Source organism: Cottoperca gobio, chromosome 19 (genome assembly GCF_900634415.1).
Source record: "Cottoperca gobio chromosome 19, fCotGob3.1, whole genome shotgun sequence".
NCBI classification, from domain to species: Eukaryota; Metazoa; Chordata; class Actinopteri; order Perciformes; family Bovichtidae; genus Cottoperca; species Cottoperca gobio.
Window position 1 is genome coordinate 3327895 of NC_041373.1, and position 25359 is coordinate 3353253.

A 25359-nucleotide genomic window follows, 5' to 3' on the forward strand; every position below is an offset into this window, starting at 1 on the left:
ACAGGGTCAGAGTTCATACATAAAACACTTTTGTTAAAAAAAACCAGAAAAACAATTACATACACATTTTAGACGGAGCTTCATGGTGACTAGTGCTAGTTTTAGAACATGCCCTGCGGGCGACTCACGTACTCCCTAAGGGCGACCAAGTGCCCGCGGTCACCGCGTTGGCTACCCCTTTCCTAGTATCTATTAAAAATAGCGAGCACGTGTTCCTGTTGCAGCTGACTCAAGCACCAAGTGAATACTACGCTGCGTTCACAGTGCTATGTGGAAGTGGGAAACGTCATTTACTAATGTCTGTCTGTTGAACTGCAGAATATGTCGTAGTTTATTGCTCTTACACTGCTATTGGTACCGAAGACTTTGTCACTGTTGTCAGTTTTATTTTTACTTCCAATCACGGGAATATGGTGTATAGAAAATGTTGAATTATATTTATTGAGGTACATACGTTTCCTGAAGGCAACATGAGGAAGGTCTTCAGCTTTCGTTGTTTTGCTGTCACTCACATTTCAACGCCCTTCTCAGTAGAAAGTCTGAAACTGAAAAAATACAATCTGAAAGTGAAGAAGAAATAAGATTGGAAACTGTTAAAAACAACATCTGAATCTGAAAACATAAAATCTGCAAATGATGAAAACAAGAACCTAAATATCAAAATATACATGAAAGTGAATAATTTATTCCAAAGAATTACAGACCTGAATCCAAATAATACTCAACCTGAAAAAACTTTTCATGCACTTATTTTTAGTTTGAATATATTATGGTATTATTCAAAGTTCAAGATCCAAACTTGAACTTTCAGTTTCAATTAATTTTTTCCAATGATCAAATCTTTTAATAGCTCAACAATTCATGGACATGTAGCTGCAGCACAATACCAGCCAGCTTTACAAAGGTCGTGCAGTTGTGAATGCAAATACACATGCACGTGTTAAGACACGCAGACAAAGGAGCTGGCTGTTCTGCGGACAGAGATCTGTGCAGCCATTTAATTTAGAATTGTTAATGCCAATAACCAGGCTTGTTTTCTTGCTTGGAGGGGGGGGGGGTTACCGATACTTGACTGAGTTCTGACGCCAGCAGTGAAATGATGTAAGAAACGGAGGGAGGGAGAAAGACGAGAAGGAGGAGAGAAAAAGTAGAGAGAGAAGTAGAGAGGGAGAAAGAGGGGTGGGGAGAGAGAGAGAGTGGGAGAGAGAGGGGAGGGGAGAGGAGTGGGTGGGGGGAGAGAGTGAGAGAGGAGGGGGGAGAGAGAGGGAGATAGAGAGAGAGAGAGAGAGAGAGAGAGGAGGGGGGAGAGAGGTGTTCACAGCTCTGATATTCTCCTCACTTTCACAGACGGAGAGCAACTCCCCAGCGGGTATCCTAACTGAGGTAGGCTGGCTTTTTACACTCCCACTCTTTGAATATATCAAGAAAAAATAAATTATATGAAAGTTATTGTTGAATTATATTTGAAAACATTAACAGGAATGGTCCTGTTACATTCAGTTGAGTGCAGCGATGGCAATGTGTTGCTTAACATAGCACATTCATCTCGAAGCTTTAGTGCTGTGTGGGTGTCATGTTACCAAGTTGAATGCGTCGTGAAAACTGCAAGAATGACTTTAAACAGGATTATGTTTTGTGACCAAAATCTGTCAAGTTATTTAGACGTGTATAAGCCTACTTATTAATTAATGACGTGACTCTGACGTGAGAATAATACCTAATGAGGTTCGTTTGGTTTATTTGTTTCTCCAGCCTAACTCTGAATTGAGCATAACTGACTGGGTCTTCAGGAATCAGCACCTCGGACAGCGACGCACCGCGGCTCTCACAAACCGCTCAGCCGAGGGAGAGCGCTCAGAGCCCGCACAGGAACTCATCAACTCCGCTCCTGGTCAGGATATGGTTATCTCCTGCCACGGCTCCCTGATGGGTCACAGTGTGCTTTAGTTTGTCCATGGTATAATACTAGATGAGAAATGCCCTTGACAACAGCCTACGCAGAGTTGTATTCAGCATGACAGCGGCACCAGAGACTGAGCGAGCAGGGGAAGACTCGGTGGCGAAACGTACACAAGACTAAAACCCTTGCATGTTTAACGAGAGTTGAAGAGTCTTTGCCTAAACATAACCTAATACGTGAGTTCTTCATACTACCATGGGGATAAGGCACCTTGTGTTGCTGCTGATATACATGGACCCGCTGTGCGTGCTGGGCGCCGCTACAAGCGGTAAAAAACCCAAGCAGGCGCCCAGGAAGCCTACCAAAGCCACTGCGGTCCCCACGGTTGTCCCGCAGAAGACCCCGCCGCCGGCGCCTGTCAGCAACCACGACACATGCCTGGGCTACTACGACGTGAGCGGGCAGTATGACAAAATGTTCGAGTGCAACAACACGAACCACCGGTACTGCTGCGGGACGTGCTACCTGCGCTTCTGCTGCGAGTACAAGAAAGACCGGCTGGATCAGAAAGCCTGCACGAATTACCAAACGCCAGTGTGGGTGATCACGGCCGCCCCGTCGCCCATCCCGACCGGTGAAACGTACGATCCGAGCATGGATCAGACTAACACGGCGGTCTATATCACCTGTGGGATCATAGCCTTCATCATAGTGCTGGGAGTGTCGGTCAAAGTTGCGTACGACAAAGCTACAGAGCCGCCTCAGGAAATGAATATACATAGGTGAGTGGGAAGAAGACACTTTAAAATCATATATTATGTGAGAATTACTTGTGAATCCGTGCAATGTGTTGCGGCACAAGTATGTGCTCTGCCCAATCATTTCTATAAAATGTTCTCTGCTTGGTAAGATAGAAAAAGAAACAAAGTCCCATCATCATTTGCTAGATATAAAGAGTGTGATTGGACAGACTGTGATACAGACAGACATATAGATCTCTTTGCAGAGAGGGGTCAAAGGTACGAAACAGGCAGTAGTCTCCAATGTACCATATTAAAACTTATTACAGTTATATCTTAAGTTGTTTCTTTTCTTATGTCAAAAATATTGATTCAGACTGACAATGTGTTTGAATTAATTAACAGATGGTTATCTAAAGTCAAACTGATGTGCACTTTTCAGATCAGATTCTGTTAGATTTGCATCTGATGTTAAATCCCAAAGAAGAGTATGGGAATGAAAGATAAAATAATTACGGAGGAGTTGAGAGAGAACTATTACAGTGATTGTGGTATAGTCTGAAGAGAGAGAGGGAGAGAGAGGGAGAGAGAGTGAGTGAGAGTGAGTGAGTGAGAGTGTGCATCTGTTATGTGTGGGAGTGAGAAGGACTGATGCCCAACATATACATATATATATATATATATATACATATGTTTGTCAGCATATACAATCTACTTATTTCTACATTAAACTGGGGTAAAAATGGTATTTGGCCCGTGAGGCAACCAAGGCAGCCAGCTGTCAAACATCGTACTTCACGACCTACTCCCCCCCTCTGCACATCAGCACATGGCGGTCTGGTGTGTTCAGGTGAGGATTTGACTCGAATGTTTAGCAGAGATGGTAGAGCATGACGAAAGATTGCATCTCACCTCCTCAGCTGGCTCCTGCTTCCTCCGGGGGCAAAACCATATAAGAATTATCACACAAGGGTGGACCACATGTTGTAGACTGTATCCTACCTACATCAGTGAGCAAATGCTGACACACATTATTTTCTCAAGATTGAATAGCTTTTTTTATTGGATGTATTATTCAACACATGAGCAATCTTAAGACTGTGAATAATGGATAGTGTTAACGTTGGGCTGTATCAAGGTCGTGTGACATGCACGCACCGCTGCACATTCAATAAGGAACAGGAAGGAGGGGGGTTGAAGCTAAAATATTAATTTAAAAGCAAAGGTTACGGTCGGTGATACATTTGTCGTACAAAAGCTTTGAGCTGCCGCTGCACTGCAAAAGTAATTTGATTTCATTTTTTCAAAGCAATGCCATAAAAAAGCAAACAAACACTTTTTGAACTTTCTTTCATCATGATTGCTTCTCCCTCTCTTCCACTCTCCTCCCTCGAGGGCTCCATCCTTCCATATGCACCTGGTGCGGTCTGAAAAACATTCAAATTCAACCCAATTAGACAAGATACTCACACATCCAATGTTGTCTCTCTCGCAAACGAACATTCGTCATGTTCCCAGACGTAACAAAAAAAAGAATTGAAGAAACATAGCAGCCCTGATTTAACCTTAATAGAACAACACTGTCTTAACAATTAGCAGCCATTCAACGTGCAGAAATACAGAGCAGCTATCACTTCATGTTAAACTGAGTTCAGCTGCACTGAGAAAGAAACATGGTGCAGTATTAACAGTCATTCTTTATTTTTTTCGGTTTCCAGGGCCCTTGCAGACATCCTGCGGCAGCAGGGGCCCATCCCCATATCGCAATATGACTGTGAGAATTTTGCAGCGATGAACGGCTCACCCAAAGACAACACACCAGTCAGAACCTCATCCAAGAACCACTACACCCCTGTTCACACCTCTAAATCCAACCACGGTAAGTTCTCCTCTCTCTCATCCACTGGTTAATGTGTCATGACTGTTGGTTAAACACGGCTTGAGGCAGATTTCAGCAGTCCCTTGGCCCACGACACTCTCAGCGTGTCTATGTAAAGCATTTGGGATACATTGATTATTTCTGTGCAAAATTCTGCATTCCCCTCCAAAGAGCACCCACTGTGCTCACCCTTTCAGCAGTGTAATCTCCAATGTTAACATCCCGTAATCATCCGATTTGAGCAAGAGAGTGCGAGGGAGAGAGTGACAGAGAAAAAGAGGGGCCTGCTAGTATAGATAATTACAGGCTGGCAGGGTAGCGTGGCCCTGCAGTCTCTGACAGGCTGGAAGTGATGGCCTCTCAGTCACTCAGTGGGTGAATCAGATGCAGTGCACACGGCATGATTTAACCCCACAATTCAGAGAATGGGTATGGAGCATAGATCAGTAATATGGCTGAAAACTGTGAAGGAAAAAACAGGAGTCCAGGGCAGGCAGGTTCCTCGACCAAGTAGATGTTATCACATCAAAAGAGGCAAAAAACATTCTGGGAAAGGGACACAGATAGAAAATATCAGGTGCAGGATAAGTAAAGAAATATTCCAATGTTGAAAACGGTAGGTGTTGAGTTTGCAGCCGTTAAAGCACCAACATGATGAAGTGTGTGTAGTTATTGTTGCTACTTTAACACATATGGTAGAATACACCAAAGACAATGCGATTTCTGTGGAACCATTAAAGGTTGAAATGTCGCCGTGCAAAACAAATATCTCTAAATCTGCCTGCTTTGAATTTTTAAGAACAAGGACTAACTTCCTTTATGGGTTGAGAAAACAGGGCTGTTCTTCTTAAGTCATGAAACGTTTGGAGATGCACGTTTTTCACAGGACACTGATGACCTGGGTTCTTACTGTAATATTTCAGTATTTTTCAAAATATATTTTATGAAGATCATAGAAGAACTTGGTATCACATTCTCTGCACTCTGCCTTTGCATAGGAAATATAATTATTCTCTCTGTTCCTTACTTCCACCCTACACTACAAAACATCAACATGCTGTTCTTACTATAAAAAATATCAATATCTTTTTTACTTTAAGAAACATTTGTTATAAGTAACAAGAGTGTATGGTTTCTGTGTTAGCTCTGTGGTGAAACCCGATCGGTGTGTTCTCATTCGCTGTCACTGCCCTCAACTGTCCTCACTATAAAGACGTAAACCACTCGGTCAGGTTCCCCTTGAGACCATAAAATGTATCTGTGTCAGTATTCATACAGTCACAGTTAAGGAATATATATAAAAAATAACACGTCTTTAAACCAATCATTATGCTTCTATAGGGATTTATTCACATACTTCTATTTTTTCCAATAAAATATATTGATATAAAGATGTGAAATAGTTGCATTTATCTTACTGCTCTCCTGGCAGTGTGCCTCATGTGGACCTGAGAGCACCTTCCCAGCACAAAATGTGACATTATACGCACTTTGATTAATCAGACATGTAAGTATGTAGATATTGTTAAGAACTTTAGGTTGGTTAAAGGTTAACAGGGCATTACAGCATGTGACATAGGATGTTTTATGGACCTGTACGGGTTACTTCTGACCGTGCTGCAGTAACATTTGTGAAGTTCTGCAATCCAAACATCACAGCACCTGATTCAGCACATCTGGTTGTTACGGTTGATTAGAGCTACAGGACAGCAACAATATTTTTACGTCTTGTTCTCTAAATAATAGATTGTGCATACTTTCATCTTTATTTGGGTCTACAGACATTACATTACATTACAGTTCATTTAGCTCTTGTGTGTCATGTAAAGTTGGCCTCTTTCTGCTTCATCGCCGTCCATCAAACTTAATTTCCCTGCTGCTCCGTGTTGGTAGCGACCGCAGTCTGCGTTCATTCACTTAGTGTCTACCTTGCTCATTTGCTACATCAGTCTATTCTTTCCTAATGGTCACTAGCCGGCCATGCAGGGGACAGGGCTGATACGCAGCTGCACGTGGTAAGCTGCCTCCAGTACGACCTTGCATCCATTTATACTGAGTAAAGGTCGGGCATTACTTTATCCGTCTATCTGTTGGTTGACTGAGACTATTTTGCCTGCTTGCACACAATCACTGCAAAGAGTACGCAACTCAGGCCGGCTCAGCTCAGTCTTCCACAGCCAAGCCCCCCTCCATCCTGATGGGGTTGGACATGAAAGGCAGTGACAGTCTTGGTGAAAGCGTGGTTAATGTGTGCATATAAATTGGGAGCTCCGCTCGATGCCTTAACAGGCTCTAAGGTGCTGTGGAGAGGGAGCCCACTCGCTCTCATAGAAAATGCATATTCATGTGCGCCTAAATGGGCATTTGGCATAGAGTGGGGAGGCAGGCCTCAGGCTAAAGGGTCCTTGGCTGGAGTCATCACTGGTAAGAATGGCACTTCACATCCAGAGGCTTTTTCAGACACTTTTAAATCAGGTGGAGAGAGCTCATAAAGCAAGAGGCTAAAGGGCCCAAGAGGATCTTATCAACTTATTTCAAGGGTGGGAATGACATCCATTTCTCCTTTGATCCTCAACATGCAATGATGCCCAGTTGCTCTCAGCAGTAATCACTTCCTTACCAAAGTCATTTCTTTCATCCTCAGAGCTTTGTTTAGGCTCAATTCTAAAAAAACACATGCTGATTTATTTTTTCACATTGCATGCCTTGTGTAGTGGCATGGTATCCTTGGTGCACTGCAAAACTTCCCTGCATTTTTAGAATGATATATTCCTTTTAAAAAAGAGCCTAAAGCAAAAGAGTACAGACAGCATAATGTGATACCAGCACAAGTGCTGCTATTTTTATTTGCATCCACTCGGCATTGTTGCATGCTCAGATCCTCTTTTAGGTCAGGGTGTAAACACAGAGCGCCCCACAGCCACAACAAGGAGCAGATACCTTTACAGGAGTTCGCCTTTGGTTAAACTAAACAATAACCGCTTCTCTGAGTAATGCAGTTTGGCCCACAGCTGATTTATTTGCCGCACACCACAAGCAAAGATTTGATAAAGTGTTGCTTGGTTTCTTCTCTGACCCTTTCTTAATGCGCTGATGAAATATATTTTTTCATGCTTCCCCTGTCTCATTTCACTCAACAGAAAGAAAAAATATTTCCTCCATATTCTGCAAAAAAACAAACACAATTTGTATTATGAGTTAAGGGGCTGCGTTTACTGCAATAGAAGAAGCAGAAGAAGAAGCATGACGTATGAACGTATGCTCATGCAGAGTTTAGAAAGCCTCCGGCCAGTATCTATATGTCTGAGCTCCTGTACACACTGGAGAGATTTGAGCAGTCACTTCATTTAGTTTGAGATGAGCAGCATTAAAGGTCAGCTGCTGTGGACAATTACAGGTCGTGATAAGAGAATAACATTTCCAGCTATTTAGCAGCTTTGACATGACCTTCAGATATTTTTAAAGCATGCAACTTCCTGTGTGCGTGTGTGTGTGTGTGAGTGTGAGTGTGAGTGTGAGTGTGAGTGTGTGTGTGTGTGTGTGTGTGTGTATGTGTGTGTGTGTGTGTGTGTGTGTGTGTGTGTGTGTGTGTGTGTGTGTGTGTGCGTGTGTGGTTAGTGAATCACCCAGACAGGAAGTTTTGCCGAAATAAAAAAACTGTGATTTAATTACTCTAATTATTCGCCAAGAAGCACTTTTATAATCATATTCAGTGAGTTCACACACACACACACACACACACACACACACACACACACACACACACACACACACACACACACACACACACACACACACACCTCCCTCTTCTGCCTGCAACCCCCCTCCAATTAAAGTTTAAAGTGTGCAGGTATAACATCTCCACTGAGACCTCGCTGGCTCCCCATTGGCCAGATAATCATCCCCCACATGTTAAAAACAACATTTCTATGCTGACTGCATCAACATGTCTAATGGAAGCTTCCTTCTGAGTGCACCTGTAATACACTTCAGCATGTGAGAGACCCCACCTAATTGTCTCCTGCCCTAGATCTCATTATTGGCCCTTATTATACAGATGGACCTTTGGCCCCCTGAGTGCACGTGCACGTGTGTGTGTGTGTGAGGAAGTTTTGGGTGTGGAGGCAGGCGTCCATCAGCATCTCTTTCCAGCAGCAGTCCCAGTTAATTATGAGCCGGTGTGGATCAGGACTTATTGCACTGCACCATTAGTTTCACGAGAGGGCGGAGGCAGGGTTAAAAGAAAAGGGGCATGTATTTGCCAAGATGGCATTTAAAAAGCTCCAGTGTATCTCAGCCTGAAAGGACGAGAGAGGAAGATAAAGATATGAAGATATGCAATGCCGAGCTCCACCTCAACGACTTTATCAAGATGATGTACACAGCTCCATGTCCACTCCAGCAGATCGGCATCTGATAATGCTATAAAACCAGTAAACCCTGTAAATTACCTCTGCTGGTCTGTGTTAAAGCTTAATCGACCTTGGAGTCAGATAACCTCCACGGTGCCAGCCACACAGTACCACATCCAGCTCGGTTCATGATATAATTATCTTATTATTCATATTTTCCCTCTCTCAGAGGTAATTCAGAGGTGTAGGTGTCCAGTGAAAAGTCTGATTAAAAAAGTATTACCATATGAATCCTCAGCGCCGCCCGTTCATTTCCGTGGCACATCATTGAGGTGAAAGTCACGGTTTTCTTTGTACGAAGGACGATAAATTCATAATGCGTAGCCTTCCCCCTGCAGGCTCTTCATGCTACCTCACCTTAATGAGCTGGGAATGGCAGCAGGAGGAAAAGAGGGGAATTCTTTTGAGCGGTCTCTCAGACTCCAGGGTTGTTGCAGTGTGTGGTGGAGTGGCCTACCAATGACAAAGGTGACAAAGGAAGACAACAAACGCGTGTGTGAGTGTCACACACAGAATTGCTGTTATGATTGAATGAGAACATTCCCCCAGCAGAGAACTCTATCTGCAGCCATGACAGCAGCACAGGGAGAGTTGTGATTGAGTTCAAAGAGCGCTGGTTTGTTGGTGGTTAAAATCATGTTGCTATGTTCGCTTGTAGGGTTCACTTCTCCACCCCTCTTATCAGACACCATGAGGAACTTCTCCATTCGACACAATGGAAAAGACACAAGTGAAGCCACTGAGAACATGATGGCAAACCAAACACTATGATCTATTTCACAGGGGTCATTGTGAACTTTGTTTGTGCTTACTGACCTCCAACCTTTGCTTGTGACACATTAAAGGTGATTTAGACAATTAGTTGATTTTAGTTGAATGAATTGTCAAAATATTTGCTGATTATTTTCTGTAAATTGAACAATTAGTTCAGATGTTATGCTTTACTTTGTCTAGTGATAGAAAACTAAATATTTGTTTTATATGTTTACCATTTGTACACATCAAAGTCTGTTTCCAGATGTTGGGCAGTTCTTCTGGATGTGAAAAAAGCCTTTAGTGTCTCCAAACGAAGCTGTGTGAAGTCTGATAAATGTCAGCTGGGTCTGAAGACTACAAGTGTGGAAAGTAAAAAGATGTGGAGTTACAAAAAAGTGATCTTACAGATCTCTGTAACCCGCGGCTCACTGCAGGGAACACCAGACAGGTTTTGAAGAATAAAAAAGAGAATATCTCCAATATATCCATTTATTCTGTTGATTGGGGTGTTACAATGGCCATTGTTCACTATTATTAATTAGTACATTTTTTTATATTCTGAGGTGCAAAGCCATTCAGCCAATGCAGAGATCAGAACAGGTGTAATGAGCTCATACTTTTGATCCAGTAAGAACATGTGCAGCCGCGATTAGAGTTATCTTGAGCCGCTGTACTGCTGGGAGTCCGCTGAATAAACCATTACAGTTGTGTAGTCTGCTTGTTATAAATGAATAGATTCATTTCAGAGAGTTGTAAGAAAGACCCTTAGTTATTAAATGTTTGATAGATGCTAGAAGGCTGAACTTGTGAGATGATTCAGATGGATTTTGAAATGTAGATCTCTGTCCATGGTTACACCCAGAGACCGAGATCTTAGTAGATCTGCAATGTTCTGTCTCTGAGCCTTTTACACCACCGTTGAGTAATTCTGTTTTGTCATTAACACTATGAGTTAATGAATGTAAGGGATCTAGGTCATCAGGAGAAAGGGATATGTACAGTTGAAAATCATCTCCATAATTATGGTAATGAATGTTATGCTTCTGTAGAACATTGAGGGTTAGGGTTAGGGTTAGGGTTAGGGTTAGAGTGGGAGCATGTGCAGATGAAATAGTGGTGGTCCAAGAATCAAACCTTGTGGCACTGTGCACATAACAACCACTGCGTCCGATGCAAAGTCTCCAATACACATAAAGAACTGCCTCTATGGCCAAAAGCAGCACTGAGATCAAAGGAGCGCAAGAAACGATAGTTTATTAGATTCTTTATTTATTTGCAAGTCTTTGATGAGTGCTGTTTCTGTGATATGGTGGGATGGAAAGAATAATTATCTAGAAGGCCGTTTGATGTTATTGCAACTGTATTATAGATAGTTATGTTAAGAATAAAGTATTTTGCTGAGGACTGGTAAGTTGGAGATGTGCCCATAATCAGCAATTACTGTTCATTTTCTTCAGAAGTGGTTTAATGACAGCTTTTTAAGTGCTGCAGGAAATATACCTGACTCAAGAGAGCACTTAAACATTTCTAATATCTGAGGTGGTAAGCCGTTAAAATCTCTTTTAAAAGATGTGGAAGGGAGCGGATCCAAGCAGCAGGTGGGGGACCTGAGCTGCACAACAATATTGTCTAGATTCTTAAGGTTTGGACAGTCAAAGTGCGACACGGCACAGGTACATAAGGTATAATTATGTAATATTTATGGGGAACTGGAGGGTAGGATCATTTGTTAAGACACTAATGTCATTTTGTTATTAAAGAATGTGGGGAATTACTCACATTCAGTGGACAGCATCTCTGATGGGATTGTAGGAGGTGATTAATAAGTCCAGCTATATTATATATTAAGAGAAGAAAGACTGTCTGTCCGTTTCATTTCCTTCTATATTTGATGGCGAATTTGAAGTTTCTTTCTCCGCTGTCGTCCAGCCTGCCGACACGTTCTGTTGAACTGCCTGACATTATTTTACATTTTTGTATTTTAGAGTTGAACTTGTTCACAGAATCCTCAGTTGGCGATGACATGAACAACGATAACTCATTTACACTATTCCTAAAGGGGTATTATTATTGTTAAAATGTTTGTTGCACAGGTAAAGCAGACACGTCAAAGATTATGCAACTTCCATGACACAAGGTGCGGTAATATTAAGTCCTTTTGATACCAACGAGTCCAAAGTGCACCCCTTACTGTGGGCGGGTCTTTCCAATGTCAGTGAGGTCAAAGGCCTCCAGGAGGTTAATTAGGTTTCTACCATCAGAGTCTGTTTGACCGTCAACATTAATATTAAAATCATCTGAGATAATAAAACAATCATAGACAGTGGATGCCTTGGACAGTAACATTAGCCACGTTTAGAGGTTGGTGGCTGATAGACAGTTATTATTAAGATAGTAGCATCACCGTGTGTGGATACAGCAAGAGATTTAAAAGACGCACATTTCCTCGCAGCTATAAGTATGAGAGGAGGAAGCAGCGATTCCACCTCTGGTACTTATGAGATCTCGGGTATGGATGAACTTGAAGTTAGGAGGTGCAGTTTTAATGAGCACCACTGCGCAATTTCTATTCAGCCAGGTCTCGGTCGGTAGTGTGAAGTCTAGGTGGTGGGCGTTTATGAAATCATTAACTAACATTTTTTTTTTTTGTTAGTGACCTGACATTTAATAAAGCCAGCCCTATTGTTCAGAGTGCACGCTTTAATAGAGCAATGATGGTTGGAGTCCTAACCAGTAATCATCTGTTCAGATTCCTGTATGTTACAGGGGGGTTATAGCAGAGTACAGGATGACTCACCAAACATCAGTTGTGCTGGTCAATGTCATGCGTACACACAGGACATTGTCATTGGTTGTCAAGTGATATTTTGTCCCTGTCTTATTTGAATAATGTTTAGATTAGAAAAAAGACTAATGAAAAAACAATATTTTGAATGTTACTTTCCTACTTGTGACCCCTTTATCTGCTGCTAATGTTGCTAACGATTAAGTGATCAGAATACTGACACTGTGTGCATGTCTGACTGTGTGTGTGTGTGTGTGTGTGTGTGTGTGTGTGTGTGTGTGTGTGTGTGTGTGTGTGTGTGTGTGTGTGTGCGGGTGTGTGTGTGTGTGTGTGTTTGTGTGTGTGTGTGTGTGTGCCCCAACAGGTCTCCACTATGGGAAGGAGAGCGTCCGGAGCAGTGGAGGCGCTGACCTTCATAACTTCATCTCCTCCGGCTTTGTGACGTTGGGTCGAGGCCATCAGAAAGGTAAAGCACCTTTTCTTCTCTTTTCTCATTGGAACTCTTCTCCCCGACACACACTGTGCTGTGTACTGGCTGAATGCTAAAGCGACCCCCATCATGTTCCACTTGCAATATCATCGGACAACAACAAGACACCGACAGAGGTGGAAATGTTTCCCGATTCAATTTCCCATGAACTCCTGCCTCTGCATTTAGCAATTAAATCCAAGCAAACACACACTTACTGCTGCTGATGGGAGACGGTGGAGAAGGTGACTCTAAACTCACACGTACACACACACACACGCACACACACACACACACACACACACGCAGCCATTAGTCCGGGGGCAGAGTTTTCCCATGGGTAATACACTGATTAGTATGCAGCCATGTTGGCCAAGTTCTAGTGATTTATTCCCATCCGTTTTGACTCCACAAATCAGGCCTTGTGTGTGTGTGTGTGTGTGTGTGTGTGTGTGTGTACGTGTGTGTGTGGGTGTCACCTTGTGGGGGTTGCGAGACAAACTACTTTACCTGATACTTCTTTCTAAAATGTTTAAATGAATATGTTTGTGCCCAATTGAGAGGGCTTGTAATGTTTCATGGTGGCTGAGTGCTTTAGTAAAGTCCTACATGATTTACATGGGGTTTGGTTGCACTGATGTATTTCTACACTTCTACACATACTAATTACAGCAGCTGATGAACTTTAACAAATACCGACTCAGATTTAGGTGTTGCTTGCAGGCACGTGCGGCTCCTTCGCCAGCACACACGAAGCTATTTTACAAAGTATCATGACTTTGTTTCCGAGTGCACAAAGAACTGCAGGGGCCTGGAACATTCTCTCCACATTTGCTTCTAATGGGGAACCATCGTATTTATGTTTACATGAAATTAGCTCTTTCTCTCCTTGCTTTTCGCTTCGTTTGTTTTCATCCCCAGAGGGGGTCCGTTTCACAATGGTATTCATATGCAGCCAGAAAAAACCCTCTGCTGATGTGCTCTGTAGTCCACACCCCCACATCTCAACCAGAGATGAGAAATGAGAAAAAAAATGATTAGGTTTTATGAATACTAATTCTTCTAAGTAGATTTCTCCCTCTGTAAAAACATCATAAGAGCATCACTGCGGCATCTCGGGGTAAATACTTATATATCATAACAACAGCATGGGGTTTGGTTTAGTGTTCAGCGTCTGTGCAGTGAAGTCTGTGTTTTCTTGCAGCGGGTAGCCTTTGCTTCTTCTGCAAAAACAAATGAAATGTGACAGATTGAGATCTTGGAAAGGTCTGCTGATGCTAAGATGTCTTGCACAAAAAAAAAAAGTATGTGAAGCATGTGCAGGAGCCTCACTTCCTTAACAGTGTTCTTCTTTCCAATGTCAGAGTTTTCTTCTGTTCGACTGCCTTGTGCCCAGAGGCAGGCATTACTGTGGAGTGAATCCTAAAATCAATGAAACACTGGTCTGAAGTTTGGTTGGGTATTGTATCTGCTTGGTGATATCTTTAGCATTTCACAAGTGTACAATCACTTTAGGGTGGTGAAGGGAAATGAACAGTTTAACAAAGCATCCCCCGCGCTCTCATAGTCTCTTTACAAGCACTCTTCCAATCCACAAAAGCAGAATGACTTCAGCATTTCTCTCCTTGACTGATTGAAACTATGTATTGCTCTTACCTACAGAATGCTCAGTGTTTATGTTTCCAGTTTCATGATTTACAAATAGTCAGTAAATGATTGACTTGATCCTAGCATTGAGTTTGAGTCTGTAGGATGGATTTGAGCATGTGTGGGCTCATGTGTGTTGGCAGTGATGAGATGGAGTCACGTTAAGGTTAACAGCAACTAAACAGTCAGGTTGAATTAAAATCATACTGAGCTTTGTCATTTTTGAAGAGGTTTGCACAGCTTAGTTTGCTCTGGCATAGAGTAACAACGCTGGACAAAAAGAATGCAAATAGATATTCACTGGTCAGTCAGTGGAAACACTCTGTTTCTGCATGAATATGGAAACAGATGTTGTCTTTTTTGCCGCGTCTCAATTGTTTCATAGTATGTGTTTTTTGCCACACTGACAGAACAAGGTTCAGGAGTCAGGATGTAGTCCTCTGGCTTGGCATGCCGTCTCTTATGGTGCTTAATTATACAGATGGAAAGTGTGTTTGGTTGTTAATTATATGGCAAGCTGTGTGTGTGTTTGCATGTGTGTGTGTTGCAGCGCAGCCCTTGGGGAGGACAGGTGAGGTCAGAGTGTTGCTGAGCGTCAGAGCAGCTGGATGCTTCACATCTGTACAAAACAACACTGTGCTGAACTCTAAATGAGTTCTGCCATGAGCGCTGAGCTGGGAAACTAAACCCAGCCTCATACTGCAGTCAGGGTTTGTTGGATCGGATATTTGTGTTATACTAACCTTCCGCCTGTGTCATTCTACTTCATTCTAGTTAGCGGTGTTTTTTATTTCCCAAAATGCCTTTCAGCATGTCCTAATGTCATACTACATACTCATTCTTAACATGGTGTGTGTTCACACTGGAAAAGTGACAACAACTGTGTAATTGTGAAGAAGCAATAGGACATGTATTGCATCTGTCACCATGAGTAAAGGAGCAGTGATGTAAGAATTGTGGTTCCCTATAGTGGACTTAAATGATTATGCAACTTAAAAAGTAGTGTACAATTGAAGGTCAGGAAGAAGAAGCTACCTGCAATGTTTTATTGCAAAGACAGAACGAGAGTTACCTTTATATGTGCTGGATGAAATTGTTTTGGAAGTGTCCATCTTACACACTGTAGTCCTCTATGTAGAGTCGAGACTGAAAAAAGATGTAGATGAGACGGACAGGAAGATACTGGAAACGTTTGATATGACCGTCTTTCTTTTTCTACTAAATCTATAACAGTACATGTGGAGCAGACAAGTAAACTCTTTATAATGATAAGATGGAGTCTGGAATTAGGACGCAGCACTTGCCGACAGATGTTGTTTTCCTAAAAATGTGCGTTTTCGAATCAAATAAAAGAAAATAGATCCTGGTGCTGCATTGCATCCTTGTCATTTTGAAGCTGTAGAAAGCTGTCACTGGAAGACGCCTGATTGAAGAACATTTCTTCTCCAGCGATAGCTGAGTATGGATTGTTGATTAAGTTCAGCTGTTCAAAGAAATCCCTTGAAAGCACATGAATTTGTCAAATGCAAAATACATTTTTAGGCTTGTGATCCTCAGGCACATGGACATTTATGTGTGGTAAATGCACACGGGATTTTCACACATTATATTTCTAATGTTAAATATAAAACATTCAGAGCCGTGATGTGATTTCAGATGCAGGCACTTTCTTTTCCAGGACATTTCACATGTACGATATAAAAGCTCATGTGAAGTAGAAGTCTGAATGTATCATCGCTTTGAGTAACATTACATGAGAGGAGACATTTCATTCACATGGTGCTTTATAGCTTACAGTCCGCTCTCCTCAGATGGAGAAGAACGATGACATTTTGCATAAGAACATTTCATATTTTGCAATTCCATTCCTCCCTCCCAAACCTTCTGCTGCTGTATGGAGTCGGGTGTAGTTTGAGGGTGGGTGGCCATCTGTTCCCTGCATGTTTTCACGTTGCTCAAAGTCCATGAACATCTAGAAACACTGGCTGCAGTGGGGTTTGATTTGGAGTGAATGTGTTCTAATGGGGAACACATGAGGTCACTTTTGTTTCTTTATAATGTTTTTCAAAATTCCTACACATTTTCAAATATTCAGCCTATTGTTTTCCCAAAGTGAATCTTTTACAAATGCTAAACTTTATTCAGCATCCACAGCTGCTTACCTTGCTCCTGTCCCTCAGCCATCTGTCCAGATCGATGCACCTGCTCACAGATTGCATTGCTCCTGTATTCTGATGTCCGAAGGTTGAGGTTTCTGTCAAACTGAGCCAAACCGATGAAGATCCTCACTGATCTGTTGTGTGTGTGTGTACTGCTGTCAGATTGGACTGCACTGCTACACTGCCTTGGGTGTAAAAACTGCAGAACTCAGTTTGAAGCTTCACAGTTGCCAGTGATTGTATAAAAGTTCTCTGGAAACATGATCTCAGAAGATAGATAAGAGGGAGCCGGAGTAACTTTGCTTTCTCTTGTTTGCTGACAGCGGTGATGCAGCGCTACACCACATCATCGCTTGTAGCCTTGCACAAACTGAAGCCCAATCGCAGGCTTATATTAATTGTTCTTGTCACAGAAGAACTGCAGTGTACTTTTCTATTCACTCACTGTCAGCGAGCGAAACTCTGCCCTGTAAATCACTGTCACATTGTCGCACATATTTCTGTGTTTAAGGAGAGAAAAGCTCCGTGTGCGGGCGCTTGGGATTGAGAATGCCATCGGTGTAGCTGGATTACAACTCTAACACCTTGATTGATTGGAATGTTTTGCCTAAAACCGGAGAGTGGATTGACAGCCAGCATACCAATTTGATAGTGTATTAAAAATGCAGCTTTTCTGCTGTTATTGGTTGAATGCATCCATTTTAATTATTTTTCCATATGTCAGTCTTGTTGATATGAAAGGCAGCCAAGCCACAGCATCCGGAGAAGTGATTACTTCAGACAAAGCCTCCATCCTTGACTTAGCGTGTGCCATACTTCATTACCTTGCTAAGCCCAATTTTTAATTCTGCCCTGTGGAGGAGGTCAAATTGTTTTTCATGGCAGGCAATTATTGTTTTTCTGAATATGATGTGTCTGGAATGCTGGATATGGTGATGTAGCAGCAGAATAAGCGAGGGATATTATCACAGAACTTTTATTTACTCTGCAAATTCAGAACATTAATGAGTGCAAGAGCCACTAATTGGTGTGCTCCTTTTGTAGCAAGTTGTACTGTACAACCGTGCAGTACTAAGAGGCCGTAGGGACTATCAAGGGAAAGGACTTGTGAGAAAAGAGGATCTATCAAAACAAACAGCAATCATTTGGTTCTTCTGTTGCGTACGAGCGGTTTGCATCTAATTTGTCCTTTTTGTTTACCTTTTGTGAAGAACTTGATAACAGGGTATAAAAAGCCTCTCTGCGTCTCAGTACTTCCCTCTGATTGTGAAACAGTCATCTCCTGTTCCTCCCAATGAATCAGATGCTGTGGAACAACAAGCCCACAGGCAGTATCATCATTTCCAGCCTGTATAATCAACACTCCAGGCTGATGAGGCAGAAGATGAAAACATCCACTTGTGAAAACCTTTGGTGTTGTTAAAGCTACATAAGGAGAAACAAGCCCAGACAGGAACTGATTCATACGGTGACCACCAAAAATTAGATGGAAAATGAAATCGCTGATGCAAAATTGAGTTTCTTCTGACTCACAGGCCCGTGTGAGGTGCTTTGTCAGTTTTTAGTTGCATTATTGAGATTTGCAAATCCTTTTTACCCTCCTCTTTACACTGTATAATAAATATATACTTATAATAAATAATATCTATGATGCATATCCACAGTATGTATAAAAATGGTCTCAAAATTATCTTGCCAACTCTCGGACCGATCTTCTTCACGCTTGACGTGCTTGTGGCTGAGGACCCGAGAGAGTGCAGGAAGTTATTTGGATCAGCGGTTCTGTCGAAAATTGCCAAACCTAGTCCACCCGGCCGGACTTTGGTTAACGCCTGCGCTAAGCCATAAACGTGCAAATACACTATGAAGCTTTTTTATTATCTTTATTCAAGAGCATGTTTTTCAATTTGAGAGCATAACTCCTTGATTTCACACTAAACTACACACTCACAGAGCCTCTGCTCGGGCTCAGATTTGCTCTGCCTCTCCTCAAACTGCATTCTTGCACTCAGATATATTGTTGCTTGCACAGATTTCCTGCGCTCCATCTTCGGCCCTTCTCCTCACACTCGTCACTTCTGTGCGCGCTTGAAACGTCTGCTCTCAGATTTCTCCTCTGCTCTTGGATTTATTTTGTGCAATAACCCTGTCAAAATTCCCCAACCAATAGAATGCCAGGTGTGGTGTTGACCAATGAAATGATCCCTACCTCGTGAGTAACCCGCAGACAGGGGGTTAATCTTTAACCAGGTTCATTTATCCCCTTCCGCCCTCACAGGGTTCATTATAACAGCGCCCATACTTTTTATTTTACTACAGCTACATCGGCTTCTTGTCCCCTCTCTTTATGACAATGAAACATTTGCAAATAAAAACTGAGGATTAACTTTGATTATATTAAAGAAAAGAAGCATTGCTTTAAATGTAAATATATATAGTATATAGAAAAAGGTAACTTTCAAATCTTTACCGTTGCTATTAAAAATAGTTGCTAGCTGTGTTATATACTTCTAAATGATTGAAGATGCTGAAAGGTGTCCTCCGTTGATCACCTTACACATCATAGAAGTCTCCCATAAGAATAAGTGTTATTAAAGAATAATGAATTATCCTATGGTTATATAGATGTTGGTGTTTGCCAGCAGAAGTGTTGAACCTGTATTTACACCACTGGTGTCCTCCCAACGGTTTCTTCTCTTCTCACTGACAGAACTTCCTCTTTAAACCTTTTGAACCCAGGTCCCACTTCAGGGAACAATCTGTGCCCCCAAATCACTTTTAGTGGCTGAAGATTCGGCCAAGCTGCTCACTTTTTCGCTTCGTGGCTGTTTTTGATTGACAGCGTGCTCCTATAGGGCACAAGTGTACTTGCTCATACAAATTGATGGTCAGGTTCAGGGGAGGTGGCACGGCTGACCTGCTGGCTAAGCACTCTGCAGAATAACCAATAAGAAAGTGCTAATAACGTCCTGGAGAGAGCGGGGCCAGGGCCGTGGCACTCATTAGTAGATTTCTCTTGCATACAATACAGAGAGATGACCGGACATCTCGATCCTTTGCCCTGTCGATGGAGATGCCTCTACTGAATATGCAGGTGATGCCAGGGGTGAGAGATTGTGCTACTATATGTAAAAGAAGAAAGGAGGTTCTTTTTACTGGTAAACATGATGTGTGCTCAGTTAGGGGTTGATAGAGGAAGTAAGAGAGAGTGACGTGCCTGTTTTATCATTCACATTGAGCTGCAGCGGAGAGCCGACAGGAGCGGAAAATAAATAGTTGGTAAAGAGTGACTTGCTGACACTTAATTGCAGTTTTCTTCACCCTCATTTACACAACGCAGTAGCAATCCTTGGTGTCCTTTAGCAGAGGACTAAATTAACGACTATCTCTGGGTGTTGAGAAATAATCACAAGCAACACACCTTGTAGCATTTTCCAAAACAGTAAATGACAAGCCGCCCTACAGTTCCTGACAAGACTCTCGGGTATCCCGAGGAACAACAGAACATCCAGATACACTGCAGTCAATTACAGTGATGTAAGATGTGGGGGCAGACGGAGGAAATGACAGTTGCGAGACAGCTCTCTTATCATTGTCCTTCTGTTGTGGCCACTTTGAAACAAGTTGAGCTATTTGTCTGGCAGAGAGGGATGCTGGAGGGAAAGAACGAAGGCTTTTATCTCAAAGAGAGAAGGGAGTATGCAAGAAATGTAGCGCAGACAGACAATTTGAGTAGTAAAAAGTGAGCAAGCTAAAGAAGAACAGGGATTTTGAGAGCAGGAGTTTGGCAGGTAAAATGTCAGGAGACATAGATAGTCCTTGCAGGCAGCTAGTTGGGGACAATGGGCTGACAAGGCTGCTGTGATGTTTGCTTGTGCACGGTAGCATACTCTTAATGTGCAGCATCAATCAAGATGCTGCCCACCGCACAGCATGGCAACTTTTATCGCCACTCATTAAAGTAAGTGCAGATATTTTATGCATCAGTTGGAATGCGAGGACTTTTTCATGCTAATTTCCCTCCTTAAGATTTGTTATTCATCATCTTTGATCAGCGGGGTCCTGTACACAAATAAAGTGGAGTGGAGTCAGATGAATCTGGAATCCGCCATGTGCTGAAACATCACATCTGTGGGTTGCTACTGCAGCTTCAGTTTATTAAGCAAGCTCAGGATGTTTATCTTATATATGTTTAATGAAACTGTATAATGTATTAGGCCTTCCTCCAGTTGTTTAAAGACTTTCTTTTGGAGTCGAATTAAAGAAGTGAATCATTAACTCCTTTTTACGAGGCAGTATTTATCATCCTTTAAGAGGAGAACAAACAGCGTGTGGAAATCAAAGTTTCTGTCCTCCAACTCTTTCCCTGGGAGCGACTCCCTAAAGAACATTTAACAACTTTAAATCCCCACCTTCTATGCCCCCTGCTTCCCCACCTTCACTTCTGCAGGGACACCATGAACTGATAAGATGACTTAAAATGCCACAGCCTGCTCTGAAATAAAACTTGTGAACTTTGCCCCAAATATCCATTCTTGTCGACCATTTTGTCTTCCTTCGTGAACACGTTAGCAGATGAAAGGAAGTTGGCATGAGCAGTTAAATTGTGTTTTGATTTTTTTCCCACTCTTTGAATTTCAAGCTTCTCCCCACTGGGGTATTCTTCTTCTTCTTCTTCTTCTTCTTCTTCTTCTTCTTCTTCTTCTTCTTCTTCTTCTTCTTCTTCTTCTTCTTCTTCTTCTTCTTCTGCATCTTCTTCTTCTTCTTCACGTACACAATGGGAATTGAATCCAATGTTTAGTTTTAATTGATTCTTTTATGACCGAACGTGAGCAGTCAACACGCTCTCTGATAAGGACATGGACGCAGATCTGAGAGCTGTTAATCCACTAAAAGGAATGTGTCCAGCCTTCGAATCAAACAGCCTTTTTCTTTCAACCGTTCCTATTTAAGATGCCTCTCAGTCCTCACTTCCTTTATTGAATTACACAATGGAAGGTATTTGGATTTGTGTGTTCTCAGAGTACCTTTAACCTGCTAGTCAGCCATTGTCGTTCTCCGCCAGCTGAGAGTCCAACACAAGAAGCATAAAGGCGGCTAAGCCCAGGAAAAAGAGGGATAAAATGTGTTAAGTGCACGACAGCAGAACGCTCCGCAGTTTGGGTTGCCAAATCTTCAGCAAGACAAGCACCAGAAATAGCTGGCCCAAGCTGTTTATCATATTGAAAAGCATGACATTGTGTGTTGAAGCGCCATGTCCTTCACATAGTTGCTTGGAGTGATAAAACAGTTATTATATATAGTCATGCTAAGGGCATTTTGAGGATACTTCTCCGAGTGTTTTAGAAAGTAAAAAACTGATCTTGGCTTTGCCGGCTGACCTCGAGCAGCTTTATACCCACCTCGCTGCAAGGCAAACTCCCGCTCTCATCTGTAATCTATTATTCATAAGACGAAGACTGGGAAAGGAAGATAACTTGGTCGTTTTTCCTCCATCCTCCCCCACCCTCATATTACTCTTATCCAGAGGCCATTGTGTGGGAAAACAAATGGAATGATTTCCTTTTGTTGTACAGGAAGGGGAAAATGTTGTATTCTGTGCAGAATTTGAATGTAGACTTGCTATTCAGAGCACACAAACTATGACTGCCAGTTGCATTGTGCAAATGATGCATGGGAGGGATCAAATTAAAACCTATCTGCTCTGGGTTGGGATCCATCTCCAAATCTATTTCCAGCAGATGAAAAATTGAAAAGGCAGGGTTTGGTTTGAATTTGCTTTGTCAGTCTTTCTTGTGTTTTGATTGATTCTGGCCAAATGCTAGGAGCTTGTATTGAGTCTGTTGGGACAGAGGTAGTCTTCTATGTTCACTCCATCTCTAAAGTTAAGACATGCACATTTGAGTTACCCTTGCATTAACCATAGTCTTAACCCTCGTACTTTTCTTTGTGGGGACCAGTTTTTTTGCCCCCTTAATGTAAGTAATACAGGTGCACATCCATCTTTTTTACATGCAAACACACAGACCCCCCTGCATAGACCAACAGCTGTTTGTTTAGCAGCCCAGGACTTGTTGAGGCTGATAAATGTCTCCTTTTGTCTTTATAATCAGTAATCATTATCAATCTCCAGTGGGCAATTGTTTACTGAGCACCTAAACAATAAGCTACATTTGCATTCACAGATGATACACCATTATGAGACACCTTTTGCTTGTTGCTCTCAGTAAATTAGCGCAGTGATGATCCAATTCGCTGAACCGGAACGACCGAACCTTTAAACGTACCTCTTTATTATCTCTGCAATATACTTAACAACAAGCTGAGTCTCTCTGCCTCTTCATAAAGTAGGTGGTGTTTTCCTGGGCACCCATTTCACACTGTTGTTTCACGCAACACGCAAGCCGAGGGGACGAGGGATCAACACCTTGTCAAACTTGGATCAAATTTGAAAAATCACACGAGAGGTGAGAGACTTGACATGCTGAGAGGAGCTCTGTTGGGCTGATGAAGTTCCTCCATGAGCTGCTGGTAGAGGAGAGAAATCAAAGTGATGTCTACATCTCTACATCTCTCTCAGCTGTCACGGACTCCATTCCCCCACCGGACATTACGCCTAACCGTTCCCGGCCCTCTCTGACCACAGTGCCAAATTGCCTCCACTTTGTCACCGGTTCAGATTTTATGAAATTTCCCGCTTGAATTATCACTGATAGAAGCTACAGGAATTCAATCTACACGCCCTGGCTCTTAGGTAATAGCCAGTGGGGGGCGCAGGTATTATAATTGAAAGGCCCCTTCAATAGCAATAAATAATGAAGTTTCCCTAGAGCCATTAGGGTTTGGGGAAGTCGGAGTGTCGGATGAAGGGAGGGGCTCTCGCATATATTGAGCCAGCCTGTTAACCCCACGCTGAGTGAGGCATGGAGGGAATATGATACAGGTGTGAAAACACAGGAGGGGGAGTCACTCACACTGCTTCATAATGAATCAACCGGAACAAATCTATGCATGACGTAACTGTGTTACTGTTAGCTGAGGTGTTATTTACTGACATTATACTTTCTGTTACGAGGAGACTTTAAAGGACCTTACCAGAGGTTGTGTATGTTATAACCCATGTACTACAAATTATATATATTTATCAAAACATAGTTAGCTGTTAGCTTGACGGTTGACACATTTTCAAATGGAATTCATATTTTGGAATGATGGAATTAATTTCCCCCAAACTTTACTGGCGACATTTGTTTACATTCATAATATAAAACAATGAATGGAAACCAATGGCTGCCTGGAGTGGTAGCCATAGATACTGAACCCCAAACTGTTCCTGATGGCTGAGACTCTGTGTGTATCCCTCCTAATGGGTGGCACCAGTGTATGAATGTGTGTGTGGATGGGTTAATGCTAGCTTGTGTTGAGAAAAGCGCTATTTAATATGCAAACCATTAAACATTTACAGTATGACCAGACTGCCAAACGTTGCTTCAGTTGTGTAATCACAGTGAACATCAAGCATTGCATTTGTCAGTTATATTATCATCTTCAGGTATTGGAATGCATATTGTTTTACAAATGAATGAAAATACACAACTCAAACCTGTTTCAAAGGCTTGCTTATTGATTATTAAACTACAATTAAAAAATAAATAGATAAATAGTTGCCTGATAGGGTAGAAGAAGAATCCAACACGCTACGTAAAGTACCATACTCTAAGTAAAGTACAATATACATATTTAGTTGTTAAAGAGCTAAGATGTATTCTGATCAGGGAGAAACCTTAACCTTATCAGATATGGGCAGATATCTTAATTTAAAAGATCATTAAAAAATCTTAAAGATTGAATAAATTATGAACATTATGAATATCTAGGGATAGTAATATGTAGCACACTGGTACTTTAGGGCTTTCTGGCAGCGGAGGAACATAATGAAGATGCAAACCAACCTTTCTTTTCTCCAGACTATTGCACATTCCTGCCATGCCAGCCACATGCCGCTGCCTATAGAATATGCACATAGTAATTGGCACACCCTTGAAGCGCTTTCAAATCAGGCAAAATTAACAGCATGCTGCCGCTTCTGACAGATATGGGCTTTTCAATCCTCTTCCCAACTGAGTGGAAGAGTTTTCTGTGTCTTAATTACCTCACATTTGGCACAGTGCACTGCAGAGCTAGCGGGAGCCCCGGGGAGTTAGGGACTCAGCTGAGACACTCAGACAGCGGTTGGTGACAGAAGCCAGGGGAGGATGTAGTGAAGAAAGAGCTCCCAGCTAGCATGCCTGGGATGACAGAAGCGGTGGTGGAGGGGGCCAGAGATCCCCGAGGAGGAGCAGAAGAAAGAGGAAGAGCTAGCTCAAGGGAGAATTCCCCTCAGGCACATATGGCAGAATTGAAACATCCATATGCCGGCCTAAAACAGAGGATATTCAGTGTGTAGATGCTTCCAGTCTCTCGCTCCTTTTCCTTTGGAGATATAGTGTTCTGACTGGTCTGTTTTATTTTGCACGCCACTCCAAACCCCCCAGCAATGCTGACAGTATTAGAGGCAAGACAGGGATGTTTCAGAAGCTCTAGACTGGGACTGCAATGTCACGTCAGTGTGT

General features: G+C 42.3%; 1 protein-coding gene across 9 annotated transcripts in view; it reads left to right on the plus strand.

Moving 5' to 3' along the window:
• Positions 1–1283: 1283 nt before the first annotated feature.
• Positions 1284–25359, plus strand: part of LOC115024383 (shisa family member 6) — a 59481-nt gene continuing 35405 nt past the window's right edge. For all 9 annotated transcript variants that reach the window (XM_029455881.1, XM_029455882.1, XM_029455885.1 and 6 more), the window contains exons 1-4: positions 1284–1383; positions 1753–2682; positions 4359–4519; positions 12837–12938. In XM_029455881.1, coding sequence (XP_029311741.1) covers positions 2156–2682; positions 4359–4519; positions 12837–12938 — 790 coding nt within the window. In that variant the 5' untranslated portion in view covers positions 1284–1383; positions 1753–2155. The remainder of the gene's footprint in view (positions 1384–1752; positions 2683–4358; positions 4520–12836; positions 12939–25359) is intronic.